The sequence below is a fragment of the Oratosquilla oratoria genome, chromosome 32, assembly GCF_046742065.1.
Source record: "Oratosquilla oratoria isolate Oo_2021 chromosome 32, ASM4674206v1, whole genome shotgun sequence".
Lineage (NCBI taxonomy): Eukaryota > Metazoa > Arthropoda > Malacostraca > Stomatopoda > Squillidae > Oratosquilla > Oratosquilla oratoria.
Genome location: NC_134808.1, coordinates 8,850,431 through 8,864,359, shown reverse-complemented (window position 1 = coordinate 8,864,359; position 13,929 = coordinate 8,850,431). Strand labels below are relative to the sequence as shown.

Here is a 13,929-nt window from a genome sequence, read left to right as displayed (position 1 = left end):
ATCCTGGGAAATCATTATCATTATAGCACGTGTTGGAGTAGTGTTTGTTTACATCGTGGTTCAATAGACTGACGCCAGATGGCTCTGATTCGTGACTGGCTTTTGAGTCGTTGTTTTCATTCATTTTCGCTAAATTCGAGTTAATACAATTGACTAGCACTGCAGAGATATCATTTTGGGTACTCACGTTCACTCCCCACCCCTACAATACAAACCAGGTTTCCTTTTTCGTCGTAAATCCTCTTCTTGTTGGTGTGCACAGAAATTTGCTTGTGTGTAAACTTTGCCTTCTCTGAAAAGTATGTGTGCACCCATGGCGGCAAAGTAATTTTGTTTGCAATGGAAGAGAATTTATAAGTTGATGTTTGGGTGGAACTTCTTTATTGAATGGATTTTAATATAATTTGAAAACTTTGAGCACATTTTTTCTTTATGTGCGCTAGTTGTAAAACATATTTACCTAGTTGTATTTTACGCGATGAGAGCTATGCTTGCAGTGACCCATTTTCGTATCTCTCCGCATCCAGTTTGCTCTTAAAATCTTGTATAGTTTTGGCACTCACTGTTTCCCCATTTAGTTTGTTCCAGACATCAATCACTCTGTGTGGGAAGCTATTCTTTTTCAAATCTCCACTGTAACTGTCCTTCTTTAGCTTCTTCTCATGTCCTCCTGTTTCTCTTCTGTCCCATTTTAATAAGTCGTCTTTATCAAGAACTTCCATCCCTTTCATAATTCTGTAAATGGTCAGCAAATCACCTCTTTCTCTTCTCTGTTCCAGTGTTGATAATGTAATTTATCCACTCTTTGTTCATATGTCAAATTTGAGAGTGTAGGTGCTATTTTTGTTGCTGCTCTTTCAAATCTTTCTAATTTCCTTTTTTGTTTTGTACTAGGTGCCCATAGTGTCGCAGCATACACCAATTTAGGTGTTATCAGTGCAACCACTATTTTCTTTACCATTTCTTCATCCATGTAGTTGAAGGCCACTTTCATTGATCTTAAGTTAACCCCTTCCATACGGTGCCGCATACGTAGGCGTCATGAGGAGCAAGTGGATGTGCGAGGCTGCCATATCGGCGTCTTGATTATATTTATTGTAGTTGCCCCTCCGTAATGACATACTCTCTAAACTGTCTGTAATCACCTTTTCTATGGTTATCAAATTTCACGGGTGAAAGAGAGAACGATCGATATAAGCGGTGACTATATCTTATGATGTGAGTATTATTATGACACGTACGTCTGGCATCGGCTGCTGCCTGCGAGATTTAAGGCCCGTACTGAAGAGGTTAAAAGTCTCTCCAACTAATTTATTGACATGTTTATCAGGTGTCAAGTCACTTGAGATAATCACTCCCAGGTCCCTTTCTGTGTTGACTTTTTTTACTTTCTTGGTACCAATTTTATATTGACCTGATATTCTATTTTTGCTTTTTCCAAATTCCATTATACTACATTTCTAAATGTTAAAGTTCATTTCACACCTCTGACTCCATTCCCATATTTTGTCTAGGTTCTTCTTGTAGCAATCTGCAGTCTTCTTCTGTGCTTACTCTCTTGAGTAATGTGGCATCATCAGCAAAGAAGTTCATTTAACACTTCACTCCCTCATCCATGTCATTTATATATATGGCTAACATTAAAGGAGCCAATACAGAGCCTTGTGGGATGCCACTTATCACATCTTCCCAGTTCGAGTTTTTGTCTCTAAGTACCACTCTCATTTTTCTCCCAATTAAGAAATCTTTCATCCATTCCAGTAGCTTACCTTATATTCCTATTATTTCAATTTTTCTTACTAGTTTTCATGTGGTACTCTGTCAAAAGCCTTCTGCAAGTCTAAGAAGGCATAATCTGCCCAGCCATCTCTTTCTTGTATTATCTCTATTAATCTTGAGTAAAAACATATTAAGTTTGTGGTACATGATCTTCCACTTCTAAAGCCAAATTGTTTAGGGTTTTATATTTTATTTTCTTCCAAGTGTGTGATCCATTTGTTCCTGATAACCTTTTCACATATTTTTGCTACTGTGCCTGTAAGGGATACCGGTCTGAAGTTTGTAGGATCTTCTTTGTTTCCTCCTTTATATATTGGTACGATGTTTGCATCTTTCCAATCTTGCAGTACCTTTCCTTCTTTGAGTGAGAAGTCTATGATCTTGTATATTTTGTCCATTAGTGCATCTATACACTCAGTATCCAATCTGCCATTCCGTCCGGTCCATGTGATTTCCTAACATCTAGGTTTTTATTTGGTCTCTTATTTCTTTCTGTGTTTCCTTTATTTCTTTCATTTTAGGGGATCTTTCTCATTGTCCATCTTCCCAAATTTGTGGGCTCTTAATTGTAAAAACAGTCCTGAAATGTCTGATCATAACTTCAGCCATTTCTATGTCATCTATATATTCTTTATCTCCACACAGTTTTACAATTTCATGTTTGTCTTGTAATTTATCATTTACACATCTGTAAAAGACTTTACGTTGATCCCTGCATTTGTCTATAATATCCTTTTCATAATTTCTTTTTTCTTTCCTGCGTATGTTCACATATTCCTTCCTAAGTTTTATGTTTGCCATTTGAATTTTTTTTTCTTTCTTTTCTTTCTTCATCTTTTCCAGGCTTTGTCTCTTCTGTCTTTATTCTCACTGTACCTTTTGTTATACCAACACTTTAAATAAATCTCTTTTTTGCTTTAGTATATATTTATCAATTCCTTCCATGTATTTTTCTTGTAGTGCGAGAGGTAAATGCAAGGTTAGTGGGCAAGGGTTTGGAGATGGTTAAAGAAAATGGAGAAAAGAGGGAAATGAGCCAGCTGTTGTTTGCGGACGACACTGTGCTTATGGCAGGATCGGAGGAGGGATTGAGGAAGTTGGTGACAGAGATTGGGAGAGTGTGTGATAGAAGAAAGCTGAAGATAAATGTTGGTAAATGTAAGGTGATGAGATGTACAAGGGGTGAAAGTGGCAGTAGTCTGGAAGTGAGCATTAAGGGGGAGTGACTGGAGGAAGTGGATATTTTTAGATACTTGGGTGCAAATGTGGCAGGAAAAGGCGGAGTGAAGGTGGAGGTAGAATGTAGATTGAGAGAAGCGAGTAAATGCCTTGGTGGATTAAAAAGTGAAATGATTAATAGACATTTGGGAATGGATGCTAAGAGGAGACTGTATGAAGGAGTGATTGTGCCAACAGCACTGTATGTGGCAGAAACATGGAACATAAGAGAGGAAGAGAGAAGGAGTTTGAATGTGTTTGAGATGAGGTGTCTGAGAAGTATGATGGGTGTTACTAGGCTAGATAGAGTGAGAAATGAGGAGGTGAGGAGGAGAACAGGGGTGGAAAGGGAGCTTGGAGATAGGGTTGATGAAAGAGTATTAGGATGGTTTGGACACATGGAAAGAATGAGTGAAGAAAGACTAGTAAAAGAGGTATGGAAGGCAGATGTGGAGGGAGTGAACATGAGGGGACGTCCTAGGATGAGGTGGATGGATGGGGTGAAGGGGGCTTTGGGGAAGAGGGGAATGTCTGTTGAGGAAGGACGGGAGAGGACAGAAGACAGGGGTGAATGGAGAATGGTTGTATATGGATGATGATGTGATGCATGAGGTGGAATGGGGGGTTAGGTAGTACGTGTGAGCAAAATTTGACGCAGCCCGAAGGGATTTCTCCCCCATCTTCTCCTTTTATGCATGGGGGGGACGGAGAGGGGGGGTCGCCGATTTAATAAAGCGGCCTTGCTGTGAATGTGCAGTGTCTTGTGACACTGCTTCTGACCCAGGGCAGTGGACAAGGTGCAGGGATGGCCCGTCATCCAGGAGGTGCTAAGATAAGAGGGAGGGTGGGAGGGGTGTGGAGTGTATTCAGGGATGGAATGGGTGGGAATGATTTTATGCCTTTTCCTTTTTGGCTATCTCCCTTGTAAGGGGGAAAAAGCCTTGGTATATGTATGTATGTACTTTTCTTTAAATATATTCCATTTGTCTTCCATCTTTGTTTCCTCTTTGGAAAATTTATTCCAGTTTGTGTTTTGGAATTTTTTTTATGTTTTACAAAATCTGTTTTGTTGTACACCTTCCTTCTCTGTTTTTCATTCCTCCTCACATTCTTTTGTTCTTTTAATTCAAAATCTATTAGTATGTGGTCACTCTTCCCAATTGGTGTCTTATACTCCATTTTGTTCACGATATTAGGTTCAGAAGTAAATACTCTGTCCAGTTTTAACGATTCCTCAATGTTTCTATATCTAGTATTTTCCTTAACCCATTGTGTTAAGGTATGGTCATATCCAGCAGAATGTTGCTCCAAAGTTCTTCTCCCCCATTTACTATCATTTCTTCCCAGATTATTTCCTTTGTGTTAAAGTCACCCATAATTACTATGTTGACACCCTCTTTCAGTAACTCATTTAGAACATTCATTGTGTCTTCCAGTAATTTAGAATAATCACTATCAGACCAAGCCTTTGGTTTTTGGGGGCACAAATACTACTACAAAGTTTCTACTTTTCATATTTTTATTTACAACTTTAATCATAATTAATTCCACATTATATTTGCCTTCATTTATCTTTGTCACATTTAAACTCTTTTTGGTCAATATCATGACTCCTCCCTGTTTATCTGTTCTATTTTTTGCCCAGTGTTTGTATAGACCTTGTCCCACCATATTTGTTGATAGAGGGCCTTTCATTTTTGTCTCCACAATTCCCATAATGTCAGGTTTCTCTATTATCAGATAGTTGTTTAATTTGTTAATTCCAGAAATCATATCGTCGATATTTGTATTTACCTAGTTGTATTTTACAGGATGGGAACTATGCTCGTTGTGACCTGTTTTCGTATCTCTCTACGTCCATTTTTTCTTGAAATCGTGTATAGTTCTGGCATTCACTGTTTCACAGTTCAATTTGTTCCAGACATCGATCACTCTGTATGGGAAACTAATTTTGTTCAGGTCTCTTCTGTAACTGTCTTTCTTTAGTTTCTTTTCGAGTCCTCTTGTTTCCCTCATGTCCCATTTTAATAGGTCATCTCTATCAAGAACTTCTATCCCTTTCATAATTCTGAAAATGGTCAACAAATCACCTCTTTCCCTTCTCTGCTCCAATGCTGACAACTGTAATTTCTCCAATCTTTGTTCATATGTCAAATTTGATAGTGTGGGTGCCATTTTTGTCACTGCTCTTTGGATTCTTTCTAATTTTCTTGTGTTTTTCTTTGTGCTAGGTGCCCACATTGATATAGCATATTCTAATTTTGGTCTTATCAATGTAATAATTATTTTCTTAACCATCTCCTCATCCATGTAGTCGAAGGCCACTTTCATTGATCTTAATAGGTTGTAGGTCTCTCCAAATAACTTATTTACATGTTTGTCAGGTGTCAAGTCACTTGAGATGATTACTCCTAGGTCCCTCTCTGAGTTTACTTTTTTGACTACTTTGTTTCCAATCGTATATTTTCCCGAAACTCTATTTTTGCCTCTTCCAAATTCCATTATGCTACATTTCTTGATGTTGAAGTTCATTTCATATTTCCGGCTCCATCTCCATACTTTATGCAGGTCATCTTGTAGCAATCTGCAATCTTCATCTGTTTTCACTCTCTTGAGTAATTTGGCATTGTCAGCAAAAAAGTTCATGTAACAATTTACTCCTTCATCCATATCATTCATGTATATGGCAAACATTAAAGGAACCAAAACAGAGCCTTGTGGGACACCGCTTTCTCCCAGTTAAGAAATCCTTCACCCATTCCAACAGTTTGCCTTGAAATCCCCCTATTTTTTTCAATTCTACGTATTAATTTTTTGTGTGGTACCTTTCTGCAAGTCCAAGAAGGCGTAGTCTGCCCATCCATCTCTTTCTTGTATTATCTCAAATAGTCTTGAGTAAAAACAGATTAGATTTGTGGTGCATGATCTTCCACTTCTAAAACCAAATTGTTTGGGATTTATTATTTTGTTTTCTTTCAAGTGTTTGGTCCATCTGCTCCTGATAATCTTTTTGCATATTTTTGCTGCTGTACTTGTGAGTTGTGAGGGACACCGGTCTAAAGTTTGTAGGATCTTCTCTATTTCCTTCTTTATGTACTGGTACTATGTTTGCATCTTTTCAATCTTGCGGCACCTTTCCCTCTTTTAGTGAGAAGTCTATTATCTTGTGTAGTTTATCTGACAGTTCATCCATACACTCTTTCAGTATCCAGTTTGCAATTCCATATGGTAAGTGTGACTTTCTGACATCTAGGCTTTTTATTTGGTGTCTTATTTCCCTCTGTGTTATTTTTATTTCCTTCATCATGGGTGAACTTTCTAGTTGTCCATCCTCCCAGGGTTGTGAGCCCTCAATTGTAAAAACAGACCTGAAATGTCTGATCATAACTTCTGCCATCTCTGTGTCATAAATGTATTCTTTTTCTCCACGTAATTTTACTATATCATGTTTATCCTTTAGTTGTCATTTATATAACTGTAAAAGAGTTTCGGTTGATCCTTACATTTGTTTATAATATCCCTTTCATATTCTCTCTTTTCTTTCCTGCGTATGTTTACATATTCGTTTCTAAGTTTTTATATGTTTGCCATTTAGATGATTTTCTGTCTTTTTTTTTTCATTTTTTCCAGGCTTTATCTCTCCTGGCTTTAGCCTCACTGCCTCTTTTGTTGAACCAACATTTTATATAAGCCTCTTTTTGTTTCTTTGTTGTGTATGTCACTTTTAGTTTTTTTTTTTCCATTTTTCTGATGTACAATTTTTTCAGTCTCATATCCAATACTTTCCAAAAAATCTTTTTTTTTTTCTGTCTCCATTCTGTTCTCATTTCTATCATTGGCTTCAATTCTGAGAGCCTTGTCTTTCTCTTTTTCCTTATCACTTATTTACTTTTTTATCCATATATGTCTGAATTTCTCACCATTTGCTAGTTTAACCACTTTCAATAGTATCTCCTCAGTTATCATTTGGGTTCTTAGTTTGATTTTTAGAGATCTATGTTGTTTTTCTTTTGAGTATTTGCCCATCCTCTGAATCTCATCAATTTCTTTGTCAAAATTTTGCCCTTTGTCTTGAATTTCTTTCAGAATTTCCTTAGCTATTTCCTTTTCCTCCTTTTTGCCCTGGCTGTTCAACTTATACATGGATGGGGTGGTGCGAGAGGTGAATGCTAGGGTAGTGGGTCAGGGATTGGAGATGGTTAAAGAAAATGGAGAAAAGTGGGAGGTGAACCAGCTGTTGTTTGCGGACGACACTGCGCTTGTGGCAGGGTCGGAGGAGGGATTGAGGAAGCTGGTGGCAGAGTTTGGGAGAGTATGTGATAGAAGAAAGCTAAAGATAAATGTGGGTAAAAGTAAGGTGATGAGATGTACAAGGGGTGAAAGTGGCAGTAGACTGGAAGTGAACATTAAGGGAGAGCGACTGGAGGAAGTGGATAGCTTTAGATACTTGGGTGCAAGTGTAGCAGGAAAAGGTGGAGTGAAGGTGGAGGTAGAATGTAGATTGAGAGAAGTGAGTAAATGCCTTGGTGGATTAAAGAGTGTAATGAGGAATAGACATTTGGGAATGGATGCAAAGAGGAGACTGTATGAAGGAGTGATTGTGCCAACAGCACTGTATGTGGCAGAAACGTGGAACATAAGAGAAGAAGAGAGAAGGAGTTTGAATGTGTTTGAGATGAGGTGTCTGAGAAGTATGATGGGGGTTACTAGGCTGGATAGAGTGAGAGATGAGGAGGAGAACAGGGGTGAAAAAGGAGCTGGGAGATAGGGTTGATGAAAGAATATTAGGATGGTTTGGACACATGGAAAGAATGAGTGAAGAAAGACTAGTAAAAGAGGTATAGAAGGCAGATGTGGAGGGATTGAACATGAGGGGACGTCCTAGGATGAGGTGGATGGATGGGGTGAAGGGGGCTTTGGGGAAGAGGGGAATGTCTGTTGAGGAAGGAAGGGAGAGGACGGAAGATAGAGGTGAGTGGAGAATGGTTGTATATGGATGATGTTGTGATTGCATGAGGAGGAATGGGCGGGGGGGTGGGGGGTGTTGTAGTATGTGTGAGTAAATTTTGACGCAGCCCGAAGGGATTTCTCCCCGTCCTCTTCTTATATGCAAGGGGGGACGGAGAGGGGGGGTCGCCGATTAAATGAAGCGGCCTTGCTGTGGATGTGCTGTGTCTTGCGACACTGCTTCTGACCCAGGGCGGTGGGCAGGGTGCAGGGATGACCCGTCATCCAGGAGGTGCTCAGATGAGAGGGAGGGTGGGAGGGGTGTGGAGTGTATTTAGGGATGAATTGGGTGGGAGTGTTTTTATGCCTTTCCCTTTTTGGCTACCTCCATTGAAAGGGGGAAAAAGCCTTGGTATATGTATCTATATACACCATGTTTTTCTTGGATACCATGGACCACAATGCATTTACCCTGTCTACTGTATCTCTCACCCAATTTTCCTTATCTTTAATTACTTTCATAACTGTTTCTTGTATATTTTCCTCCATCTGCTTTTGCACTATTTCTCTAAAGAATATCTTTTGATTTTCCTGTTCCTGTTTCCACTGATTTTTTATTTCAAGGAGGTCTGTTTCCTTGATTAACTCTTCCACCTTTCCAGTCACTACTTGTAATTGCTCTTTGACCTTTTTCATTCCTTCATTTTTATTCTTATCTTCATTTTTCTTTATTTCATTTTCTCTTTTAAGGATATCAATTTCGCTCTTTAGGTCACTCAGTTCTCAAATTGTATGCTCGTTACTCATACGCAAAGTAGTCAATTTCCTCAGTAAAGCTCGATAGTCCAATTTTAAATCCATAATCTCTTCCAATAATTCGTTTACTTCATGATTTCTTAATGCATTGCTATGTCTAACTTCTCTATATATATATGCCTTTGCCTATTTCTCCTAGATTTCTTTGAAAACCTGAAAACCTGTTGTTCTCCCACCTTTGATATATTCTTGGTGTATCAATTAAGCATGTCCTCTTTGGTATAACTCCTCTCAGTGACTCAACTCTACTCGCATCCATTCCTCTCTTCGTTGGTTCATTTGATATTTTTTCTTCTTTTTCTCTCTCCATTGTGCCTACTATACTTTTTTAAGAACTGGATTTTACCTTATCGGTCACTCGAAAAACATAGCCCAAACATTCTGCACACACATGTTCACAGCTTAGAGGGAATGTTGATCACGAACATAAAGACAAAATGCCCATGTACACTTAACATGCTTCAATCAATTGCAGGAATACCTTTTGGACAAAACAATATACAAACAATGTATATGCTCAGTGATGAATTATGCAAACCCCGTATGGCCCCTAATCTCATTAAGACACACCACAGCACCCTACAAACTAAACAGAACAAAGCCCTAAGACAATTACAGGCTGCACAAATACACCCACAGACCATCTACACCACAAAACAAAAGTTCTCAAAGTCAAGGGTTACCTTGACATGAGAGGCACACAAACACTTGCTGTAGCCACGGCAAACACAACCAACCTACTACATATGGCAGAACACCCATGCATGCAAAGAAAAGTCAAAACAACACCAGATACTTATATCACACACAAATACTCTCTTTTCTTCTACAACCACCAGACACCCACCTCCAGAAGCATATCCATGATCATATTGTCCACTGCTCCATCAGCAAATTGAAAGACAACATATTGCTGCATGTCAAACCCACTGATATCCATCCCTCTGAATCATCTCTCCACCAAAAGGGCAGAATCCACCTGGCCAGACTGCGATGCAGCCACCTTCCAGCCCTTCTGAGTTGCTAGAAGAGACTGGATGACTGCATCTCAGATAACTGTCCAGGATGCAACACTTCATCCTATATTATATAATACATTATGGATGACTGCATTATACACAATCACATGTGCCAATGACAACATACACTGTATAAAGGATTTGTGGATAAACCCTGTTCCAGCTGTGGCATTTCTCAGAGAGATAGGATCGCTTGGTCAGACAGTGTAAGGAACGACAACAGCAACAGGGGAAAAAACAAACAAACGAAAAACAGCAGTATACTACTCAATTATCTACCACAACCTGCCACCCAAACCAGACAAAACATCCACACAGAAACACATTCACACCCAGACAACTAAACGAGCTCTTCAAGAAAGACTACCAAACTCAATACTGCAACAAAAATATCACAGAGAAAATCCTCCTGTACCAGACATGAGCCACACTAGCATGTCTGCATTCAGTTCACCATCTTTCATTAAAACAACACCAACACAGAATAGACCTGACCACAGGCTCAAAATGCCCTGGATTGAAACCACCACACAGAAGGCACAGAACACCTTATACCACAATGCCCTACACTAGCAATCCCCAGACAGTAACACAATATCCCTTCTCTAAGTGACTAATGGTCTCATCTGAAGGCTATTGCTAGTTTCCTTGAGGGTGCAGGTCTTCTGCAAGAGAGACCTGGGGCAATAGAGTGATTGATTGATTGAATGGTACAGTAATATGTCTTTTATAGCATAGGATGTTGTTGAAGATATAATAAACCATGGTTCATATTTATGTAGTGCATATACACTACCTGAATCACAAGTTAATATGGTGGTATCCATGAATTTACTTGAAGTTTATTTTGTATTGTAATGAAATTATTGTCTTATTTGTAGGTATTAGACCAAAGCATGGTGACTGGATACCAGAAGACACTTGCCGTTTCCGAGAGTTAGTGGAAAACAAAGAATTTGTATCAGTGATTCTGGAGACAGCACCTGATGTCATCTCATCCACCAGCACAGGCCTCACCCTACGTCTTGTGGATACTTCAGACCCAGAAGTAGATGTTCACATTGATGATATTTTAGTTCAGGAAGGAAGAGCACTCAGGACATAAAACTTTTTTAACAAAATGCACTCCAGCAGGAGCTATGGGTGAATGTTATCATTATACAGAATTCCTAAGTTGTTCTTGCATAGATATAGACATATATGTATAGTGTGTGCATGTGCACACACACACAAATACACACACACATACACACACACACACACACACACAATGTACTCATCGAAACTATACTAAAGGAAGAAATAGACATAGAGAGGAACGAAAAGCATAGGAAAGGAAGACTGAGGTACAACAAAACAGACTTTACAAAACTAAAGACATTCTTCCGGAATGCAAACTGGGAAATATTTTACAGGGAAGAAACAGCAGTGGAAGAGAAATGGAATATATTGATGGAAAACTACAATGAAGGGGTAAACAGGCATGTACCAAGACAAAAGCGAGAGAGAGAGTACATTAAATGTTGGTTCAACAAAAGATGCAGTGAGGCAAAAGACAGAAGGGACAAAGCTTGGAAAAAGTGGAGAAAAGACAAAAAACAAAGCAAATGGCAAATTTATGTTAACTATAGAAATGAGTACGTTAATGTGAGAAGAGAGGAGAAAAGGAACCATGAGAAGGATATTATAGACAAATGCAAAGAGCAACCCAAACTATTCTATCGGTATGTGAATGGTAAACTTAAAAACAAACAGGAATTGGTGAAACTATGCCAAGGAAACATAGAATACACAGAAGATTTAGAGATGGCCGAAGTCATGAACAATCACTTTAAATCTGTTTTCACCAGAGAGAAAATACCGAATTGTGACATAGACAAAAAACAAGAAATCTCCCCTCATGAATGAGTTTACAGCATCACTAAAGGAAATATCAGAACATTTATCAAGGCTGGATGTCAGAAAATCACATGGCCCGGACGGTATTGCAAATTGGATTCTAAAGGAGTGCAAAGAAGAACTAACAGACAAAATACACATCTTAATAAACAGCTCACTCAAAGAAGGAAAGATACCCGAGGACTGGAAAAACGCTAACATTGTACCAATACACAAAGGAGGAAACAAAGAAGAACCCACCAACTATAGGCCAGTATCACTAACAAGCACCATTGCCAAAATTTGTGAGAAAATAATCAAGAATAGATGGGTAAAACATCTGGAAGACAATGACATATTAAACCCAAGACAATTCGGATTCAGACAAGGAAGATCATGCTCCACAAACTTAATATGCTTTTACTCAAGACTAATAGACATAGTGCAAGAAAGAAATGGATGGGCTGATTGTGCATTCCTAGACTTGCAAAAAGCCTTTGACAAAGTACCACACAGAAAACTACTAAAAAAACTGGAACACATAGGAGGAATACAGGGAAACCTACTAAAATGGATAGAGGACTTTCTGACTGGTAGAAAGATGAGAGTAGTGCTCAGAGAAAAATATTCAGACTGGAAAGAGGTGATCAGTGGAGTACCGCAAGGATCTGTGCTGGCACCAATAATGTTTGCTATCTATATGAATGACATGGATGAGGACGTGAACTGCTACATGAGCTTCTTTGCCGATGACGCCAAACTGCTAAGGAAAATAGAAACTGATGAGGACTGTGAAGCACTGCAAGAAGACCTAAATAGGGTATGGAACTGGAGTCAGAAATGGGAAGTGGACTTTAATACTAAGAAGTGTAGCATAATGGAGTTTGGAAAAAGCAAAAACAGAATATCAGGAAAATATACAATTGGAACCAAAGAAGTAAAGAAAGTAGGATCCGAAAAAGATTTGGGAGTAATTATCACGAACGACCTGTCCTATGATATACAGATTAACAAAATTGTGGTTTAGACTTACAATTTGCTAAGATCAATAAAAGTGGCGTTTACATACTTGGACGAAGACATGATGAAAAAAATATTGGTTACATTGATAAGGCCTAGATTAGAGTATGCAGCGACATTGTGGTCCCCCAGTACCAAAAAGAATATAAAGAAAATAGAAAGAATCCAAAGAGCAGCTACAAAAATGGCACCTGCACTTGCAAACCTATCATACGAAGAGAGATTGGCTAAACTGGAGTTACCGACACTGGAGCAAAGAAGAGAGAGAGGTGACCTATTGACCATCTACAGAATCATGAAAGGCACAGAGGTACTCGATAGTGAGAACTTACTTAACTGGGACAAAAGAAACACAAGAGGACATGGAAAGAAAATAAAAAAACATAGCTATAGAAGAGAACTGAAGAAAAACAGTTTTCCTCATAGAGTTTTGGACACTTGGAACAAACTGGACAATGAAATAGTATGCGCAAAAACCATTCATGAGTTTAAAAACAAACTAGACACTGCAAGATACAAAGGCGGGACAACACGAGCATAGCTCCCCTTCCCGCAAAATACAACTAGGTAAATACAACTAGGTAAATACACACACACACACACACACACACACACACACACACACACACTATGGACACCCAGTACTAAATAGAATATAAAGAAATTAGAATACAAAGAGCAACGACAAAGTTGTCACCAACTCTCTCCAAATTAACATACGAACAAAGATTATCCAAATTGGAATTACCAACTCTGGAACAAAGAAGAGAAAGAGGAGATCTGCTGGCCATTTATAGAATCATGAAAGGAATGGAAATCCTAGATAGGAATGATTTATTAAAATGGGACAATGGAAAAACAAGAGGACACAAAAAGACCCAAAAAGGATAACTATAGAAGAGATCTGAAAAAAAAAAAAAAAAAATAGCTTTACACATAGAGTACTGGATACCTGGAATAATTTAGATAAAGAAACAGTGTATGCAAACACTATTCAAGATTTTAAGAAAAAATATGATACTGAAAGATACAAAGATGGGTCACCACGAGCATAGCTTCCTTCCCATATAATACAACTAGGTAAATACACAGTGTGTGCAAAAACCATACAAAATTTTAAGAACAAACTAGATGCTGAAAGATACAAAGATGGGTCACTACAAGCATAGCTCCCTTCCCATACAATACAACTAGTTAAATACACACAGACAAATTGGAACAAATTGGATGAAACAATAATGTGTGCAAACAC

The 13,929-nt window shown here is 38.5% G+C and overlaps 1 protein-coding gene across 5 annotated transcripts in view; it reads left to right on the top strand.

The window, feature by feature from the left end:
• The window catches only part of LOC143041758 (tudor domain-containing protein 7-like), a 566,748-nt gene extending 555,705 nt beyond the window's left edge, over nucleotides 1-11,043 (top strand). For all 5 annotated transcript variants that reach the window (XM_076213779.1, XM_076213782.1, XM_076213783.1 and 2 more), the window contains one exon: nucleotides 10,661-11,043. In XM_076213779.1, the coding sequence (XP_076069894.1) occupies nucleotides 10,661-10,884 (224 nt within the window). In that variant the 3' untranslated portion in view covers nucleotides 10,885-11,043. The remainder of the gene's footprint in view (nucleotides 1-10,660) is intronic.
• The last annotated feature ends 2,886 nt before the right edge of the window (nucleotides 11,044-13,929 follow it).